The following is an 18,257-nucleotide window of genomic DNA, read 5'->3' as shown; positions in this document are numbered from 1 at the left end:
AGGAGTGACTGCAATCATACAATTAAGGATGTACAGATTACTTCTTGAATACATTTTTACTTCTTGGCCTTATTTAAAAAAAGACATGATTTTAACCAATTCTATTTCTGAAATTATATTTTTGCATTTTGCTTTTTTAGGATATTGTCATATTGGAAAAATTGTTAGTATTTAGAGACATGTCTTAATTATTAATAGAATTCAGGACCTGATATTCCAAGATTTAGGCAGTTGTGTCCAGAAAAAGCATGCCAGTCATAACATAATTAGATGGTTGCAAAAAAAATGAGAGCTTCCAAATTGTTTGAGGAATTTGTCATTCCTATGGTGTGAATAAACCCAGACATAATGAAGTGGACTTGGTGAATCAGAAGCCCTTCTCTCTATGCTCCATATTTACTCAATTTTTATAACAGCTTTCGGTCTAATTTAATACATTATTCTAGAAGAAAGGATCCACAAAATGGCTACAGAAAAGTGAGAAATATGTTCCTTTTAGGTTTTTTAAAATAAAGCATTAAAAGTAGAATACTTTTAAAATGATATTCAAATGACTTTTAATTACCACAAAGGCATTGAGATGTTAATACACTTTATATAAAAGGGAAGGATACTATTCCATCCGTCCTTTTCTGCCATGAATTCCAACTCTAAGAAAATTATTTCTTTTGATCCACTCTGATAGCATGTAATAAAAGAACAATAAAACATATGGCCCAATTACCACTGCTTCTCATCAAGCATGAATTAATGAATATCAAATTATTATTAATTGTTTTTTCTGGCTCCCTCTCCATAGGACAACGATTATACATTGCTGTATTTTGATAAGCATTTTGTGTTTAACACTTTGTGGACCAGTCTCTAAGAGGAACAGATGCTTGAAATCATTATATAGAAGAATAATTCTTTAAATTTATCAACATTTAGAAAATACATGATTATCTTTTAATCTCTCTAGTTTATGCCAGTTTTTTACAACTGCCTTAAATTTCCCTAGAATTCCACCCTCTCTCAACGCTTCATATGCCTTCCTTCGAGAAGCAGTTGCTATGTGCATAGAAAATAGTTTATGTTTAATTTCTCAATTTTAATAACAATTCTAGTTCCTCACATAAGATTATTGAATTTTCAATTCCTTAAGAAAAAGATCTTTAAAAAATAAAAGCTATAGCTTCAGCAGTTAAATAATTAAGTTAAGCAGCATGGCAAAGAATATAGTAAATTGTGATCACCATAATTGACCAAATCAATGTCAGTGAATGATATTTATAGACATTCCACAAAAGATTCTGTGTAACTGACAGTTCACTTTTTTTTTTATAAGCCATCTGGAAATATAAAGTGCTATGGAATATGAACAGATGTTACACGCTAAAGGATATGTCTTTGTAGTCCATAACCGTTATTTCTTATACATTATTTATATGTCTAGATTTTGAAATGCATGCAAAGAAAACTTAGCAAATTACAATATGTAAACTACACGTCATATGATTTTACCTGTTACCCATAAATCCATGTCTTTCTGTTTTTAAAACACATTCTATAAAAATTATATGTGATAAACCGAAGGATGGCACTAGGGTTAAATTGTTTGGATGTCCTATCTAGTTCAATATGCTTAACAAACACATATTCGGATATGTTTCTAAAGAAAAAACAAAAACTTCTTTTAGAATCAGATGATTTTGAGAGCAGAAAGGAACCTTTGGAAACATTTTGGCCAATACCCCTCATGTTACAGATAATGGCACAGAGATCTGAAAAGTTTAAGTGATTTTTTGAGGTCCATACAACTTGATATGTTAACATCTTTTTGCCAAACTTCCTAAGAAAATTTCTATCAGTATTTCTTTTGCACATAAAGGAAACATATCTTGCTTCCTCGACAGTTTGTCAGGATGTCAAGAACATCTGTAAATCCAAATTCTTAGGGAAACAAAGGTGAGAAAATGAGAAACTTGTCTATAATGGAAACCATAAGGCACAGGCTAAATATGAAGCAGAGATGGACCTGGTTAAGGCTGACAATGTTCACTGCCATCAGAAGCATCATTCTTTTGACATTGGCAACTGGAACCACTTGAATTTTTGATAGCTAAATCTAGCCAGATACCAGATGGTTCCCTTTATGTGGATGACCTTATTGAAGGCAATTAGATTATTTATGCAATAGCAGAATTGTTAATTCTACACAAGAGTCAATCTTTGGGGTAAAAACTTTTCTAGATTACATATTCTTAAAATAAAAATTTAAATTCCTTAATGAGCGCTTTCATCTTGATGTCCGTGTGTCAGAATTATTGAATCCACTTTGCTGAAAATTTTAAAGAAAATAACAGTTAGATATATGAATTCAGTACAAAAATAAGCCTATAACTAAAATTTAAAAAATAATCATTCTTCCAGGCGTAGTGGCGGATTAAGCATTTCACTTTGTCCTTCTACTACATTCATCAACATTGCTTTTGGTCATACCATAATATGAAGTACCGATGCCTGGTACTCATATTTATGAGATGCCTCAGAGTGATGTCTTGACAATTTATATGTACTATAAAAAATGTGATGTCTATGGAGTGCACGTAGACAGGGAGGAAGACACAAAGATTCTGAGTCTTTTGGTAACCACGTTTCCCAAGCCATATCTCAGATCTGGGAGACTGAAAGTTTTAGAGCTGCCACTATGTACATCAAGGCCCTCGATATAATACTGGATCATGATAAGGCTGCTAAGTTAGGAAGGAAACGGAATATGAGAACTGGCTGGGGAAAGCAGAAGATAGAAGGCAAAGGATGAATATAGTGAGGTTTGTTCTTGTAACTGATTCTGCAGCCTGATGAAACGTGGGTTTCTGAATATTTTTCAGAGCACTTTCCAGATGTAGCCTCCCAGTACCTCATTAATATCACACATTTGTCATTAAATCCCATATTTTGGATTCTATGTAAAAGTCACAAATGGTCCTCTTTCATTCACCACAAGACTTGCACTTCACACGGTGCTGCTGACCATCTCCCCAGTATCATGCTGGTTATTCTATCTACTGACTATTGAATTTAAAAATAAAATATTGATACTAGCTTTAAAAACTAATCAAGTTTCGGGGCTGGCCCCGTGGCCGAGTGGTTAAGTTCACGCACTCCGCTGCAGGTGGCCCAGTGTTTCGTTGGTTCGAATCCTGGGTGCGGACATGGCACTGCTCATCAAACCACGCTGAGGCAGCGTCCCACATGCCACAACTAGAAGGACCCACAACGAAGAATACACAACTATGTACTGGGGGGCTTTGGGGAGAAAAAGGAAAAAAATTTAAAAAAATCTTTAAAAAAAATTAAAAAAAAATAAAAAAACTAATCAAGTTTCATAGGACTTTATATTGCTAACTTACTGTGCATTCTGCACATCTTTTATATCAACTTTTAAAGCTTTCATGCTGTTTGTAGAAAATATGAGTTAAAAATGCAGTTTTTAATGCTTTCTTCTAACATTATTTATGCTAATGAAGAGCCCAAATTATAGTAATGTTTGTCTTAAACTGATAAAAAGTACTTAGATGCGACATTTCATATGGAATTTTTAGAATTAACCCTAAATTTTCCATTTAAAAATAACATTAACGGGTATTTAGCATAATAACCAAATTAGGTAAAAAAGTATATTCTAGCACAAATGTAAGGTCATTCACAGAAATGGACTTCCATTCCAACCATTATTTGAGGAGAGAAGATCTACTTTTGTTTGAAAAAAGTTGAAAATTTTCTAAAATAAATGACCTCTTTGTTTAGTTATATCTATGTCTGGTCTGATATCAGAAGAAAATATAAACACTGATTGATTTTACACCATAATACTACCATAGTATAATTATCTGCACCTGAATTCTAAACTAAATATAATTAATAAAATATTTTTTACTTTTCAAATTCTTTATTTTCAACAATCTTAAATGCTCATTAATGTTAATGATAGTTCCTTACAGAGCTTAATACTCACCCACAACTTTAGAGTAGCAAGGTTCACAGTGTATCGTCTGTCTATAAATCCAAATGCTGTCACCTGCTTGTAGGTTTTCCAAAGGCCGTTTGCATATTTCACACTAAAGAAAAAATCAATATGTAATTCTGCATTATATATGAAGTCTAGATTCTTAGTGTAACAGCATAGAAAAGCCCTTTCAATTCATTCGGGACCATCCTCCATGGCAACACTCAGATGAAGCCTCAAGAAAAGCCACAAGGGAAAGTGAGAGGGTCCTTGTCATATGCCAAACTTTCCAAATAAATTCTCACAGCATCTCTCTATGGAGGTGTGCATTTCAGGCATATCTACCACTGAAGTTTCTACTTAACTCACAATAGCATAGATGTAAATTATCAAAAATTGGTTATGCCAAGGACAAGATCACCACTCAACATCTCAAACAAAAACACAAACTGTATTTATTGTTTGCTTACTAAAGAAGAGCCATGCTGTCCAGCTATAGACTCCTTAAGCAAAACAAACTTCTGCTCTTACACAGGGTTTAGGGGAAAGTTTGTTCTGAGTTGTGTTGGTTACGGAGGCAGGGAAGGGTTGAGCTCTGCTTCAGAACTGTGTGCACTGGAGCCGATCCACTACCCATTGGCTGACTTTCAAGCATGAGGCTTCACTGATTGGTTGGCTTTCAGAAGCGAGTTTACTGAAGCAAATTGTCATTGATCAATTTGACACGTTTAAACCAGTCCAGGTGGTTCTGTATTATCATGCTATAGAATAATCCATCTTTTCCCAGGAGTATGGGGACATTTTTATTCTCAGTTAGTAGTACTTTATAATTAACTTATAATTAAAGAAAATAGAAATAAGTCATCCAAATATAATAAATGGAAATTATTCCTATTTACAAAGGCAATAATCAGGAAAGTCTTCATTTTAAAAAGATTTATGCATAATAATTTAAAATAAAGAGCTACAGACTAACCTTTGTTTCACTGAGTAAATTTTATTAACTAAAAGAAATGTTCATTTTCTCATAATTAAATAATTATGCAATCTTCAGATTATATTTTATATAGAACTCTATATGTTATATACTGTTTGGGTTTTTTTGTTTGTTTGTTTTTTAAGGACGATTAGCCCTGAGCTAACATCTGCCACCAATCCTCCACTTTTTGCTGAGGAAGATTGGCCCTGAACTAACATTCATGCCCATCTTCCTCTACTTTACATGTGGGATGCCTGCCACAGCATGGCTTGATAAGCGGTGCATAGATCCGCACCAGGATCCGAACTGGCAAACCCTGGGCCGCCAAAGCAGAACAGGTGAACTTAATCGCTGCGCCACTGGGCTGGCCCCTATATGTTATATACTAAAATTGGATTTTCTTTTTTTGCTCAAAATGAGGTATCATATTTCTGATTGCTATGTGTCACTGCCTGAAGCTAATTGGAGGAGAAGCAATCAGTTGTCAAAGTATTATCTCTATTTGACTGAATTAGATAATTTGCACGGACCATAGAATGTCAGGACCAGAAAGAACCCATAGATTTGGGCTAATGGTTCTCCAACTGACTCCCATTAGATGTATCTAAGGAGCTTTTAAAAACACCAATGCCCAGGAATCATCTCTGAGATACTTAATGCATTGGGGCTGGTCCCAAGCATTCTATTTTTCTCCTAATCTCCCTAGATGACCACAATGTGCAGCCAGAATTTAGAACCAGTGGTCTAGTCAGCTACCTCATTTTACAGATGAGGAAACTGAAGCCAAGCTAATGTAGGTGATTAGCCAAAGTCACACAGTCCGTTAGTGGCATAGTTAGAACTCAAACTCAGGTCTCCTGATTCCCACTTCAGTGCTCATCCAGTTACACCAAAAACTATCATGCTGACCTACCCAATGTCACTGTGAGAAGTAAAAGAATGGCATAGGAAAATGCAAACTGTGAAGCATGCTAGTATGTAAGCTTTATTATTATTATACCAAGCCCCAATTCATTATAATTCACCATACTCTCAAAAGCAGATTGAGTTTCAACTGCTGTTAAGCCCATCAGTTCTAATTTCATGACGTAAGGAGCTGTTAGCTTTCTTCTCAACAATTTCTTTTCCTTTTTGGATTTCATTATATATTTTATGTAATGCATAATTTACTAAAATGTTGCAAAACTTTTATAAAGAGAACAAGTGTTTATCTTCTTACAAATTTAAATCTCTAAAGTAAGAGTAATAAATGTGTCCGTCGTCAATTCTAAACCTAAAGCCAAGATAGTAATTATAAACTTTGAGGTTTCGGCTGCAGACTCTGAGAAACATTCGAGTCGTGCATTATTAATGTAGATGATAGTGTTTCTGAAAGCTAAATTCATCCCAGGTATTTCATTAAATAATTATTTTTATTCCAGTCCAGTCGTTTTGCAATTTTATATTTACTTAAATGCAATAAACATATCCTTACCTTGAAGCAAGTGGAATGGCAGCAAATTTGTAATTCATCTAAAATCATTTTAGTTTCCACGCCCAAGGGTTTTCGGCAGTAAGTGCACATATCTCTTTCAATGACAGACCTATAGAGACGTAAGCAATTAAAAATAAATTTGTCTTCATGCAAAAGACAGATGTATTCCCCATAAATTCATGTGGAAATGATATGTTCATTTTGTTCATACTTTAGGAAATTGCATAAAAATCAAGGAAAGTTCAGAGTTTACTTATTCTAGTGATAGAATTGATTCTTCTGCTTACCTCAAAATGATATCAAAGAATTAACATGAAGAAAGGCTCAAATTATTAATTCATTAGCAATCAAGAGTGCATCTGGGCAGGGCAAAGATGTTCACAGTATCCTAATTGAACTAGGTCATAAGTACCCCTTGAAGCTAGAAGAGGGTTTTGAATTATTAATTTACATCTATCATGGAAAAATTATGCTACAGATTAATGTAAAATTTTAACTCTCAAAACATTCAACAAGGCAAAAATAGAAATCCATTTAAAGTGTGTTGGTAAATTTACAAATGATGGGTCTGTAGTACCCTAGACTCTAGGGTCTAGAGTCGCCAAAATGCTCCCCTATGACGCTTTTCTTGGTGTCGTTGTAAGACTCAGAATACTGTACTACTTTTCATGATAAAATTTATATTCTCCAACGAGACATAACCCTACCACCAATTTGATGGGGAAAAAAGAGTTTTGTTATTTATTTTGGAAAAATAATATTCAATAATAAATGAACTGTAGATGTGATCAGCAGAGTCCAAAATACCTTGGATCACAACAAAACGTTAAAAAAGGCTAATAAACGTGTGACTCTTCCTTTTGGAAAGTCTTTTGCAAGGTGTCTTAAATAGCACCTTGCAGAATTGACTAGTTTCAGGGTGTTAGCGTGCAGGTCTGAAATTTCCAGAGTAGGATACATAATGGGGTGGTGAAATAAAAATAGCTAATATTTATATAATGCTAATATGTTTAATGTATGCAGTGCATTTTTCCATGCACTTATATAAACTCATTTGTTCTTCACATCTCTGAGAAGTGGGTATTATTATTTATATCATCATTTTACAGAAGAGGAAACTGAGGCACAGAAGGGTAAGTAATTTGCTCCTGTCATGAAGCCAATGAGTGGCAGAGACAGGATTTGAATGAAGGTCCCAGAGTTCCTGTGCTAACTCTGGGCCTGCCCATGAGGTCTGTCGGGCTCACTGTGTTGAAATGAACTAGTCATGCCCAGGAACCATGATCCTAACATCAAGCCCAGGACTAGAAACAGAGAGGAGGAAAATCAGAAGGGAGGAGGAGGTGGGAGAGGAAAAGGATTAGAGTAGATAAACCCTGTCTCTTTCCACACTTTCGGTCATTCTAGTAACATCTTCCTAACCCTTATGTATATAAATAAGTATTTTCCTCTTTAGTTACTTGCTTATATATTCCTAGAAAATATTTGCCTATGGATAATTCATATATATATACATACATATATATATATAAATGTGCACACACACACACTCAAATTTCCCATGTAAGACCATAAGCACTTCAGAGTAGAACACAAGCACTCTATCATTATTCCATTCCAGAGGCACTGAGATAGGAGCTGGGAATATGAAGAAGAGCGAGACAGCCTCCTCCAATAAGAAGCTTTCTTTCCACTAGGGTTTTTATTGGATTCGATGATGGCAGCACATTATGGATATGTGGACAGAGTTAGGAGAGCAAGTCAAGGAAGTAACTAGTCCCTGGAGCGAAGCAAGGAAAAGTGCCATGTGAGTTAAAGCTTGAAGACAAAGGAGCTCTCAAGGTGAGCTCAGTGAGGTTGGGAGGGGCATTATGGAGGGGTCACAAGGGGAATGAACAGGACCTACCAAGGTGCTGCACAATGAGGGTGTCTGTAGTGACTGACCATCAGTCAGTAATCAGCAGGAGCAGGTTCTGAAGGCTCATAAATAATGTGCGAAGGAATTTAGTCTTTATCCTGTAAAGTGGGAAGCCACTTTAAATGGGATTAACATGCTTAGATAAGAACTGTGGGGACATAGCTAATTTCAAGCAATAATCAACAGAAAAAGTTACTTGATTGACTGGTCTTATAGAGAATGGACTTTTGCTCTGATGACTAAGAAAAATTTCAAAGACCACTTGAGGAACAGAACTGAAATTTTTCATATTGAGAGCAGTACCTTTATGAAGAATGCTTTCTTTCCTTAAGTTGACAATAAAAATATGAGCCCAGAGAAAGCTCTGATGTTGGCATTGCCCTTATTAAGACCATGTCACTAGTCAAAGATCTTTTCAAAGCATTATGAAAAATCTAGCTCTGGGTTTTTTGTTGTTGTTATCTAGACAGTGTTTGTGGTTCTAATGCTTGTGTAGGTGACTTCACTCCTCAAAGAGGGGTGACTTAAAGGCGAGACGCTCAGAAGGGGATTGGTAATGGGCAATGTCTTATAAAAGTGACAGAAAGAGGATATAATTTTGATGCCTGGTCCATCAAGGTTAGCAAATGTGACATAGGTTCATTTTTTTAGAAAACATTTATTGAGTACTTGTTACTGAGTACTGTGTTACAGGCTGAGGCTGTGGATAAAAATAAGATTTGTCCTTACTCTCAATAAGTCATATTTCCAGCCCTGCTACAGAGAAACATCATCAGTAGAAGGTTGGACATTATAGCTGGTTTCCAGTGGTTGGCTGGAAATCTGCAGGCCACATTCTCCTGAGCGTCACCTATCTGCTCCACTGAACATTAAATGGTAAAAGAGGATCATCAACAGCAAAAGCCTGGGGTCAGTTTACCAGCGCTAAATTGAACTCATTGCAATCCCCCTCGTGGGAACTGAACCGTGGGCCCGGAGTGGGTCATAGCAGCACAGCCATGCAGCTGTTTGTAAGGTGAACTGGCCTTGGAAAACTGCAAGGAGGGAGGGCCGAGGGCACAGCCTAGTGATGCAAGAAGCCTATCGAGTAATAATGTGGCGGTACCGGAGACTCCTGGGAGTCATCCACAGCAGAGGGGCTGGCCTGGGAGGCAGCTGTAAGGCACAGAAAGCTCTACTGGCATAAAGTGCATCAAAACCAAAGAGCGGCAACAGTCAGGAAGCCAGGGAACAAATTCCTGGCAGCAGAGGGTGTTGTGCTTTGTTCCATTCATACACATGTATAACAATCACCATCAGGAGGGCCATCTCCAAGCACAACGGACAACAAGAATATACATATACAGAGTCAACTTTCTGGATTCGCAGGTTCGAGATCTACCCATTCAACCAACCTCACATGAAAAGGCGTACAATGCTTGTGTCTGTACTGAACACGTACAGACTTCTTTGTCTTGTCATTATTCCCTGAACAATACACCGCAACAACTATCTACACAGCATTTACATTGTAGTAGGTATTCTAAGCAAACTAGAAATGATTTAAAGTATATAGGAGAATGTGCGTAGGTTATATGCAAATACTATGCCATTTTATATATGGGACTTGAGCATCTGTGGATTTTGGTATCTGTGGGGTCCTGGAACCAATCCCCCTGTGGATACAGAGGGAGGACAGTAACGTATATAAGCATGTGTATATATACTTCTATATACGGAAAAATACTCACCTATCTGAAGTTGAATAAACAGTTTGTATGTATTTTCCAGAGAAGTTCTCCTGATATCCACCCTTTGGTGGTTTACTAGAAACAAACACATACGGACATGTGAGAACCGGGCTATTTCCCTAGTATTGATATATATACCTCCAGGCAGGTGAGGAAGCACACACTTCTCCTCATGGAGCCTCATTCTGCTTCTTTGTGATGTTACAAGCCAGGGAAATGTCCTGACACTTTTTTTTTAATCCAGAGGAGTACTGATATGCAAACCACCCCCAAGTTAACACAAATTGATGTATCTACCAAAGTAAACAGAGAACTGGGCATGGAGTGCAGGAACAAGGGTGAGCAGGAAAAGAAGTTATTGTTTTTAATGAAACTTATACTTCTACCTCCCTCATCTATTTACCAAAAGAAAGCTATATGGAGTCCAACATAGATAAAGGAAATACATGTACCAAGCATGAGCTGGAGCTGGTGCAAGCACATATAGACATATTCTGTTCACATAGAGAAATACTCTTGAACTTTCAGAGAAAGCTATAGAAATTTTTATCTTTACTTGAAAACATCCAAGAAAGAATAGCTTAGAATGAAAGCAAAAAAACTGTAATTTTTAAAAGTCGTCTTCGTTCTATTTCTTAGATTGTTCCAGTTTGTAAATGTCTCTCTTTCCTGGAGACAAATGAAATCTGCAACGCGGTAACCAGCTGGCTGCTCATAATTGCTTCCCACGTACTTACGCTACCTGTGAGTGTATCAGGTCTGCAAGCAATATGTTCCTATTATTTCATACAGGGAGTGATAACTCCACAGCCCTCATTTGAGATTTGTTAATGAGCCATCTCTCCCTCCCTCCTAACTGCCCACGGGCAGACTGCTGTCAGAAATAGAATCTACTTCATAGAACACATAACTCACAATGCTAAATAAGAATGTGTACGTATTTATGCATGGTACATATATCATCACTCCACTTTATTGATGAGGAAACTGAGACATGAAGAGGTTAAGTAGCTTTGCCAAGGCCACATGGACATAAATGACAAACAAAGATTCAATCTCAAGACTGATTCTAGGGCCTCTATACTGAATGGCACTGCCAGTGTAGATTTTAGGAAGAATTGGGTTAAGCAGAAAAATGAAATCTGAGGTTGCGTTTCACAAGGTAAATTATGTGTGGGTTTGAGAAACCTTTTCTTGCATGGCACTCCTGGCACAAACTGTATTTCCAGGAGCCTCCTCCCCGCAGAAGCACTTTCCAGATACTCTGTTATTTGGTCTCTTTGAAGTGGGCTCTGATTAACATGTGTGTCACGAATATCTGCATTTGCATGCCCACCATTACATTACCCCACACTAGGCTAACTCTTGTTTTTATATTCTTTTAAAAGTGAATGGACCATGGATCCCTGACCTTGGTTGACATTTTCCTCAACATCTACCACATTGATGAGCAGATTTTGTAGGACATCAATTCCTTGAAATTTGGGCCAGAGTATATTACTAAAAGTTAGACCTTTTATTTCAGATTAGAGGTAAACAATAATAGATAGAACCATTTAATTAAAGTGTGACCCAAAATTAACATAATATTTGTGACTTTTACAAAGCTTGTTATAAACATATATTCATATATGTTTATGTGAGAACTTTCAAATGGCTATCTATTATGTATACACATGCTATATTAAAATATTATTTAGTCCATCTGATGACTTTTTATGATTATTTGACAACTGCTTAATATTGGAAACATTATAAAGAATTATATACCTAGAACTCAACGTACACTTAAATGGACTTCGATTTGAAAAAAGCCAACATACTCTAAAATAATAGCGTTTCTCCTTAAACATAGATCATTTCAAAATTATAAAATAAATATAGCAAAATAGTGAAAATAAATTTCCAGTACCTATTCTCCACATATGTCCTTGTGTACACAACTGTGTCCTTTTGTCCTGCATGCCTGGTTTCAGCATTGGAGCTGCAATACAAAAATTTTACTTTATTTTTAAAGTTAATTTATAAGGATAATCAAAATAAAAAAGCTATTATGCAATCTAATGCAAAAAATAATCCTCATCTATTCTTTCTAAACTCTAACCTTTGAAATATAAATGTTAAAGTGGTATTAATCCACCTTTGCAAAATTTCTTTATGTCTTCCATAGCATTCTTAACTTTCATGGTGTTGGCCTACTTTTAGAATACTGTTATAAAAACTGGTCTCTCAGTAAATCTGCTGTAGAGTATGAAGTTTATTTTGAATATTTGTGTAATATGTTTTAGTGTCTGTTTCCCTCATGTCCCATTCGTATTTCCAAACCAGAACCTCCCCCACAAACCTCTAACAAAAACCCTAATCAACTAACATGATAACATCTTATTTAATGAAACTTTTAAATCTACCTAAAGAATGTCAACACCAATGTCACAATCATGCCTTTTTAAAAAAAGAAAATTGTAGACTTTGTAGGGAAAAATCACGTCTTACACTTTCCTATCCAGATGTCACAACTTACCAAGGACCAAGATGCTAACTCAACACCTTTGTGTAAGCCTGTTTAGCCACTGATAAAATTAGAAATTTCTTCATTTCAAAGGAAGAGTCAGGTTGTATAAGGGATGTTTTTTAAAAACAGAAGGAGAATAGTCCCTGTCATTTGTTTCATAATTGATCACAGTACCTGAGCGTCTTTCTGGCTTCATAAGAATAGGCAGGGGTTCCAGTGGACTGGGGGTTTAAAGCATCAGTAGATCCATTGACTTGGCCATCTAGCCTGAGAAAGCAAATGCAAATATTTGGCACTTAAAAATTAGGCCACTGGGGCCGGCCCCATGGCTGAGTGGTTAAGTTCGCGTGCTCTGCTTCATCGGCTCAGGGTTTCACTGGTTTGGATTCTGGGCGCGGACATGGCACCACTCATCAGGCCACGTTGAGGCGGTGTCCCACATGCCACAACTAGAAGGACCCACAACTAAGAAAATATATATACAACTATGTACTGGGGGGATTTGGGGAGGAAAAAAAAGAAAAATGGCAAGAGTTATCTCAGGTGCCAATCTTTAAAAAAAAAATTAGGCTACTTAAACATTTTTTGTTTCATTAAAATTCTGTTCAGTTAACATCTTTTTGCATACAGTGAATCTCTTTATGTTTGCCTGCTTTCTGCACAGATACACAAATAGAATACATATACTGTTTTACTTCTCCCAGAGACCACTGTGTTACCTTTAAAAATAGTCTACAGGTATGTGTCACCTTACCTAAGGATAGGATAGAATACATTTTTATCAAGGGCAGGAGCCATCTGAAATTGGTTCCAGTAACGTTTTCACAACAGCAGTGCCATTTTAGAAAGCTTCTCATGTACAATATTTGTTGTTAGTCCCTGGACAAGTCAATTCCAACTCCTAGCAACCCTGTGTAAAGCAGAGCGGAATCCTGCCCCGTCTTTTTGTGCCGTCCTCTCACCTTCTGGTGCTGTATCAGACAATGCTCCACTGCTATTCATGGGGTTTTCATGGCCAGTTTTTTTGGAAGTGGGTGGCCAGGTCCTTCTTCCTTGTCTGTCTTAGTTTGGAAGCTCCGCTGAAAGCTCTTCACCATGGGTGACCCTGCTGGTATTTGACATATTGGTGGCACAGCTTTCAGCATCACAGCAACATGCAGCTGCCACAGTCTGACAGCCGATAGACGGGTGGTGTGGTTCCCTGACCAGGAAACCAACCCAGACTGCCTCAGTGAGAGTGCTGAGTGTTAACCACTAGGGCACCATGTGTACAATATATCTGAGAGTTTAACAATTTACTGAAAATTATCCAGGGGTTACTTTGAGAAATTCCAGTTTCCACTTTATTTTTAATGGAAAGCAACGCTTTGAAGATTACAGAACTTTGACCTAGATTTCTGCTAATCTAAAAATGTCACTATGCTTAACAAAGCGTAGGCATGTTTGCTTTTTCTTTTGAAACAGAGGAACATTTTAATGCAGTTATAGTGAAAGTTTAACTCCTTTTCCTCCACCATATTAGTAAACTCTGACACAGGAGAGACACAAAAACCAAGAGCAGAGTTTAAATCTCAATCATGATGTCATTCTCAAACAGGCTGTTCCTTCCATTTCCAGAAAGCTCTTAAAGAAGAGGAAAACATTTATTCACATACTATCATCTCTGACCTCAGAAAATCATCTTCTAGTTTTAAGACAGATGTTTCACAAAACATACAGCTGAGTTAAAATAACACTAAGTAATGAAAATGTGGAATTAATATTATTAGAAGACTTCCTAAAGTGATTATGAAAATATTTCATTCCAGGAATAATGAAACCTAATTAGGAATAGTTTGGAGATATTCAAATCATATAATATACAATACAAAATCCAATTTAACAAATAGCTTCAAAGGACAAAGGTTGTCAATGAGTTTGAAATGTGTTTGCATTGTCCTCAGCAATGTAAAATCAAATATCACCAGTTTGCAAAATAAGCAAATGGGAGAGGGAAATAATTTGCAAACAGTACTGTTATGGACTGAATTTTGTCCTCCCAGAATTCATATCTTGAAGCTCTAACCCCAGTGTGATTTGGAGACAGGGCCTATAAGGAGGTGATAAAAGTTAAGTGAGGTCCTAAGGGTAGAGTGTTAATCCCAGAGGACTGGTGTCCTTATAAAAAGAGGAAGAGACACCAGAGATTTCTCTATATGTGTGCACACACACAGAGGAAAGACCTCATGAGGACACAATGAGAAGGCGGCCATCTGTAAGCCAAGAAGAGAGGCTCACGAGAAACCAACCCTGACAGTACCTTGACCTTGGACTTCAGCCTCCAGAACTGGGAGAAAATAAATTTCTGTTGTTTAACCCACCCAGTCTGTAGTAGTTTGTTATGGCAGCCCAAATGGACTAATACAAGTAGCATTTCCTAGCAGTGTTTATAATGAGATTAATGACGATGCCTTCCTGAAAGATTCAATTTTTATAATTATGAATAAAAACCAATTGTTAGTAAATAAATTCGGAATGTGAAACAACAAACTTTTTGATAGATTTTGCTCCTTCAGTAGGTTTGGAGAACGATAGGTTCTTTTAAAAAATAGACCTTTTATTTTGGAATAATTTTAAATGTATAGAAAAATTGCAAAGATAGTGCAGAGAATCTCTGTTCCCCTCACCCAGCCTCTCTTAATGCCAATATCTTACAAAACCATGGTACTTTTGGCAAAACTAAAGAATTAACATTGGTATAATAGTATTAACTAAATTACAGACATTATTTATATTTCATTAGTTTTTCCACTGATGCCCTTTCTCAGTTCCAGAATCTAAATCAAAATATCACTTCCACATAATCATCCTGTCTCTTTAGTCACCTAGGGTCTGTGACAGTTGCTAGGTCTTTCTTTGTTTTTCATGAGATGGCAATAGATTGCATAAAGTAAATTCTATCTTGATGCCAGTTAGCAGTTACACTATTTTTTTTTATTATAATTTAGAACCATAGAAATAGTTAGACAATACTTTGGCAACCAATGAAATAACCAGTAGTGCTTTTTAAAATGCTAATGGATACCACATCCAGATATTCTGATTTAATTGATTTGAGGTACAACTTGGGCACTGGGACTTTTTAAAATCTCTCTAGTGATTCTCACAGGCAAGTCAAGGTCGAGAACCACTGCCTTAGAGGTTGGGCAGTTCAACGTCTTACCCAAATGAGCACTGTTTCTCAAAGTGTGGTCCCTAGATCAGCAGGTGATTCTGATATACACTAACGTTTGGGAACCAGTGCAATAGAAGACTCTCTGCCAAAGTATTCCCCTCAGATGCTTTGAATAATATTCATAAAGGAGAACTCATGACTCACAATGTTTGTTGCTTGACAGCATTACTGTTGAGAAGTTATCCTTCATTGAAACAAATTGCTTAGTTGTAACTTCCAATCAATGGTCATAATTTTGTTCCTTAATTAAATAATAACTCTATAAAATACCCAAACATTGTATTTGGTCTTAAAAAATTCCAAATGGAATTACACTTGAGAAAATGTTTCCTGCACTGGAAATTCACCTTGAAAATTTACCTATCTGGAACCCTCAAGCGCTGCTAGCGAGAATATCAAATGGCACAGCTGATTTGAAACACAGTCTGGAGTTCCTCAAATGGTTAAACAGAGTTACTATACAATCCAGCAATTCCACTCCTAGGTATATACCCAAGAGAAATGAAAACATACTCCACACAGAAACTTATATATGAATGTTCATGGCAGTATTATTCACAATAGTGAATTACAATCCAATAGTGGAAACAACCCAAATGTCTATCAGTTGATGAATACATAAACAAAATGCTGTATATCCATACAATGGAACATTATTTGACAATAAAAAGAAATGAAGTACTGATACACACTATAATATGGATGAATCTTGAAAACATTATACTAAGTGAAAGAAGTCAGTCACAAAGGATCACATATTCTATGATTCCATTTATATTAAATGTCCAGGATAGGTAATTCATAGACAGAAAGTAGATTAGTAGTTGCACAGAGCTGAGGGGTTGGGGGAAAATGATGTGGACTGCTAATGGCTATGGGGTTTCTTTTCGAGTTGATGACAATGTTTTAAAATTGATTGTGGTGATGGTTGCACAACTCTGTGAATATACTAATTAGAAAACATATATTTACTTGGGCATCCAATTACTATACAAAGTGAATACATTCATAAAGTGAATCAAGTCTCAATTTAGCAGATTGGCCCAGGATTCTTATTTAGGTTTCCATTGTTTTATTAACCTTAGCAATTTGAGATTAAACAGCATAAAACAATTTCAACTGATAAACATCCATATTGCTACAAACTTTACAAATTTCTTTTGCATAAAGAATAAAAGCTTATTAAGAACTTGCCATTTGGTACCATATGTGTTAGAGTTTACATCTATAAAACTGTCAAGGTCTTGAGCTCTTGCAGAAATTACAAATTTTAAAACTATAAAAAGAAATACTCTACTGTAGAAAAATAAGGCGAGGACTTAATGCCAGAACACTTGGCTTCATTCTGCCTCTCTAATTTACTAACCTAATCAAGTCTCACTCGCTGATCCTCAATTTTCTTTCTGTTAATTATTTACCCATTTTGAGAGTCAAGCAAACTTTCCTTTCTGTAGCCAGAATACATAAGTACAAAAATTGAGGCCAGAGATTTCTTCTTTTCTTACTCTTTTTCAAGTCAAAATTTTTATTACAATTGTTCTGTCGGTGTTTGGATAGTGGTTACATTTTCCATTTAATTCGTAAATAGCAGAAACATGAGAAATCATACTGTAGGGATTATGATAGGACTGAAGGAGAATGAATCCCACCTGGAAACAGAACTCAGAGATCAACAAGTGGTTCTGTCATGGTGGTAGTTAAAGCCTCTGAATGTAGTAACTGAATGTGACGATCACCATCCCACTGGGGAGAGGGTGGGTGCATTTGTGAATGTGTATGTGATAGCTGGATTATGTCAGGCAGGAGGCACAGATGAAATTGCAGGAACGGAAAGGAGAGTGTGTGCAATTTATACTCAGCCATGGTGTTTTCCATCTACACGCCTTCTATGCAGATGGCCACACCCACGATGCCTGCTAAAGGAGGCCAGACAGACCACGGAAAGACAGAGTAAGCTGAAGTTATGAGGAAGCAGAAACTAGGAGGTAGCAAAAGTTCTTGGCTATCAAAGAGATAAAGAGTCAAGAATAAGGAAGCCAATAGGTAGAGGGAGGAGCAGGAGAAAGACAGGCAGAAGCCAACACTCAGGAAGTAGCTGAGTTAGATTAACGACAAGGAACTATGGTTATCGTTCAGGGATTCCTGATGGAATGTCCTCTGGTCAAGAATGAACAATCTTCCAGTTCAGGCCTCTATGAAGCGTGGCCACCCAATCATTCTTGCCTTTGAATTTTGATGAAATTCCATCTCCTCATTAATCTTTCCAATAAAATCCCATTTCATGAGCAAGTCCAACTGAAACTGGAGCTCCTCTCAAATAATATTAAATGGGAAGTTCCTTAATTAGATTTAATAATTTATTTGTAGTGTTTTTTACCTTGATCACTTCCAGATAATATTTGAATGAGATTGGTTAATTGTAAGCCCAGTCCTATTCCC

At 36.4% G+C, this 18,257-nt stretch overlaps 1 protein-coding gene across 39 annotated transcripts in view; it reads right to left on the bottom strand.

The window, feature by feature from the left end:
- Positions 1–540: 540 nt before the first annotated feature.
- Positions 541–18,257, bottom strand: part of SCEL (sciellin) — a 272,928-nt gene continuing 255,211 nt past the window's right edge. For all 39 annotated transcript variants that reach the window (XM_070240352.1, XM_070240356.1, XM_070240353.1 and 36 more), the window contains 6 exons: positions 12,779–12,871; positions 12,005–12,076; positions 10,093–10,167; positions 6,445–6,553; positions 4,001–4,103; positions 541–2,320 (listed from right to left, as the gene is read on the bottom strand). In XM_070240352.1, coding sequence (XP_070096453.1) covers positions 2,304–2,320; positions 4,001–4,103; positions 6,445–6,553; positions 10,093–10,167; positions 12,005–12,076; positions 12,779–12,871 — 469 coding nt within the window. In that variant the 3' untranslated portion in view covers positions 541–2,303. The remainder of the gene's footprint in view (positions 2,321–4,000; positions 4,104–6,444; positions 6,554–10,092; positions 10,168–12,004; positions 12,077–12,778; positions 12,872–18,257) is intronic.

This window comes from Equus caballus, chromosome 17 (genome assembly GCF_041296265.1).
Source record: "Equus caballus isolate H_3958 breed thoroughbred chromosome 17, TB-T2T, whole genome shotgun sequence".
Lineage (NCBI taxonomy): Eukaryota > Metazoa > Chordata > Mammalia > Perissodactyla > Equidae > Equus > Equus caballus.
Note: the sequence above shows the minus strand (reverse complement) of the source record. Positions and strands in the feature narration are given on the sequence as shown.